At 36.4% G+C, this 2,755-nt stretch overlaps 1 protein-coding gene across 1 annotated transcript; it reads right to left on the reverse strand.

Annotated features, from left to right (window-relative positions):
- Positions 1-643: 643 nt before the first annotated feature.
- On the reverse strand, positions 644-1,913 carry LOC131929605 (uncharacterized; the record flags this gene model as incomplete). The annotated part of the gene is made up of 3 exons (XM_059285891.1): positions 1,603-1,913; positions 1,012-1,175; positions 644-814 (listed from the first exon to the last, which is right to left on the reverse strand). Coding segments are annotated over exons 1-3 (564 nt in total), but the record flags the coding sequence as incomplete, so codon positions are not given.
- Positions 1,914-2,755: the final 842 nt, after the last annotated feature.

The raw sequence follows: 2,755 nt of genomic DNA on the forward strand, positions 1-2,755 counted from the left end.
CGAGACTTACGGGTTAGCAGTCCAGCTCTCTACCGCTAGACCACTCCGTCCCACTATATATATATATACATACATATATACATAAATATATACATACATATATATATATATATATATATATATGTATAAAAAGTACATATATACACACACACACACATATATATATATATATATATATATATATATATATATATATATATATATATATATATATATATATATATACATATGTATGTATATATATGTATGTATATAAATATGTATATAAATATGGATATATACATATATCTATATATACATACACATATATATATATATATATATATATATATATACATATATAAGTTCAAATATACACATACACACACACACACACACACACATATATATATATATATATATATATATATATATATATATATATATATATATATATATATATATATATATATATATAGATAGATAGAGAGAGATAGAGAGAGAGAGAGAGAGAGAGAGAGAGAGATAGATAGAGAGAGAGAGAGAGAGATACAAAATGTACACTTGCTGAGAGAGCGAGACTTGAGAGCACACTGTTTATTATAACGTTTTGAAGTTGTGCCAAGATTTTCCTGTTCAAAGAAAATGTGTAAGACCTCTCTACCTGTGTTCCCTCCACACCTACTCTAAGCGCGTGAGTCACTTTCATCCTACGCTGGGGCACATGTTTAGTTTTAATTATATAGAAACTTTTCCTAGCAATATTGTAATCCACAATTGAAAATATCATGTAGTTGGCTAGATATGGAATGTAGGCTTCTCTTTCTGGTGGTACCTACAGTATTAGGCTATGATGTAGGAATAGAAATCATCTGCTATGTGCAATACTTTCATGCGACCAGCCGGTACATTTAACTAAGTAGCATAGCAACTACAACCAAATAAAACAAGATATAAAACCAATAGTTAACCAAAGCAACTACAACAAAACAAAACAAAAAAGACGGGTAAATAAACAGCTAGCCATCTGACCTGAGCCTCGTCTTCCGATCCCTTGAAACCAGATTTCCTCAAGACTTGAAGGACCTCATCAAAAGACAGCGAGCCACTTTTATCCGTGTCAGCTTCATCGAAGTCGAACTTAAACTTCTCTACTTGTTGTTTCACCCATTCGACGCTCATTTTCCCTCCACTGGCTGCAAGAAAAAGCCTTAGCTTATGTTTTCACAATAATAATTACAAAATATTTGCTCAAATCGAGTCGACAAAACAGCAACAACGCAAATGACACGTTGCTGTTTGTGATGGTTAGCTGATGTGGCTCGCTGTGACATCAATGGCGTACTTTTTGTACAACAACGTCACAAAGTCTAATTAATGAACTACTTATTTACGATGTCGTTATACCTGACAACAAGTAAATTCCAACACATTAAATTTTAAGATTGCAATGAAGTAAATAAGGGCGATATTATAAACACTCACACTGTTCAAATCTCACTGATAGAATACTAATATAAAGATGGCAACCACTTTAAATAAAGTACGAAACTGAGATGGCGAGTTGAAAAAGTAAACAGAAGGTTGTGCTAAGGTGTGTACTGCACGCGCTCCTCCACTCACCTGGCGCTGCTACCTGGGGTGTGGTGCTAACGGCTTGTTTGCCCTGGGTCTGACTGTGTGCTACACGAGTCTGTGTGACCTCAGCCTCCACGGGCTGACCCACATCTGGTGCCACAGGCTCTGGTACAGGCCCGGGATCCTCAGTGTCATCTTGATTGCTTAGACGAGGGGTTTGAATCCGGAACAAATCTTTAACAGTCTGAGTAACGAACCATGGGACTGTCAACATGGTTAGAGCGATCTAGACACAGCCGCTCACCTCTAGTTCTCCCTCTACCTGCGTCTCCTGCCTGCGGTGTAACCTTTCACCCGCTTTGTAAATGCCAAAGTGTACTCCCCTTGCTAACCAAGTAATACCCAAAGTATTTTTATTGTTAACAGAGTAGTTGCTAAATACGGTTTGTCAGCTTAACTTTAATTATTGACTTATTTTAGTCTCATCGGCCAAACCATGAATGACTTTACTCGATCACATCCGTACATCGCAGAGAACGGGAGAGGGGGGTCGTGGGAGAGGGATGAGAGAGGGGCGACTAGAGAGCTCAAAATATAAGCTAAAAGGTCATTGGAATTGGAAGGTTTACAATTTTAAGAAATTTACCGTGTAACTGATTTTCTGCTAATTCGAAAAATCATTATTTTTGTAATTGCAACTGTAAATTTGATAAAAAAGAACTATAGGCTACTTAGACTTCGCTTTACTAGCAAGAAACAGATGGAGTTATCTCCCTTAAAGTTTCTCGTATATTCTTATACAGGATTATACAGTGTTTCTTCCAGACTTTTTTCTTCGGGGGGGGGGGGGGTCACTTACAGTTTTCGGGGGGGGGGGGGGGGCGGACTAAAATTTCCCAAGGGGGGGGGGGGTGAACACTGTTAAAAGTATATATTTTCTATATAAATTTCATTTCTTTGGGGGGGTAGATTTTCTTTTCGAGAAGGCGCCGCCCCCCCCCCCCCCCCCCCCGAAAAGATGCCTGGAAGAAACTCTGTTCTTTTATAACAATACGGAAGTTGGCATTTTCATTGAATATAGAAGTTCGTGACGAAAACACATAGAAGTTAAAATTATACATGCGTATATATATATATATATATATATATATATATATATATATATATATATATATATATATATATATATATATATATA

Source organism: Physella acuta, unplaced genomic scaffold, assembly GCF_028476545.2.
Source record: "Physella acuta isolate Inbredline_101_S28 unplaced genomic scaffold, ASM2847654v3 ptg001655l, whole genome shotgun sequence".
NCBI lineage: Eukaryota > Metazoa > Mollusca > Gastropoda > Physidae > Physella > Physella acuta.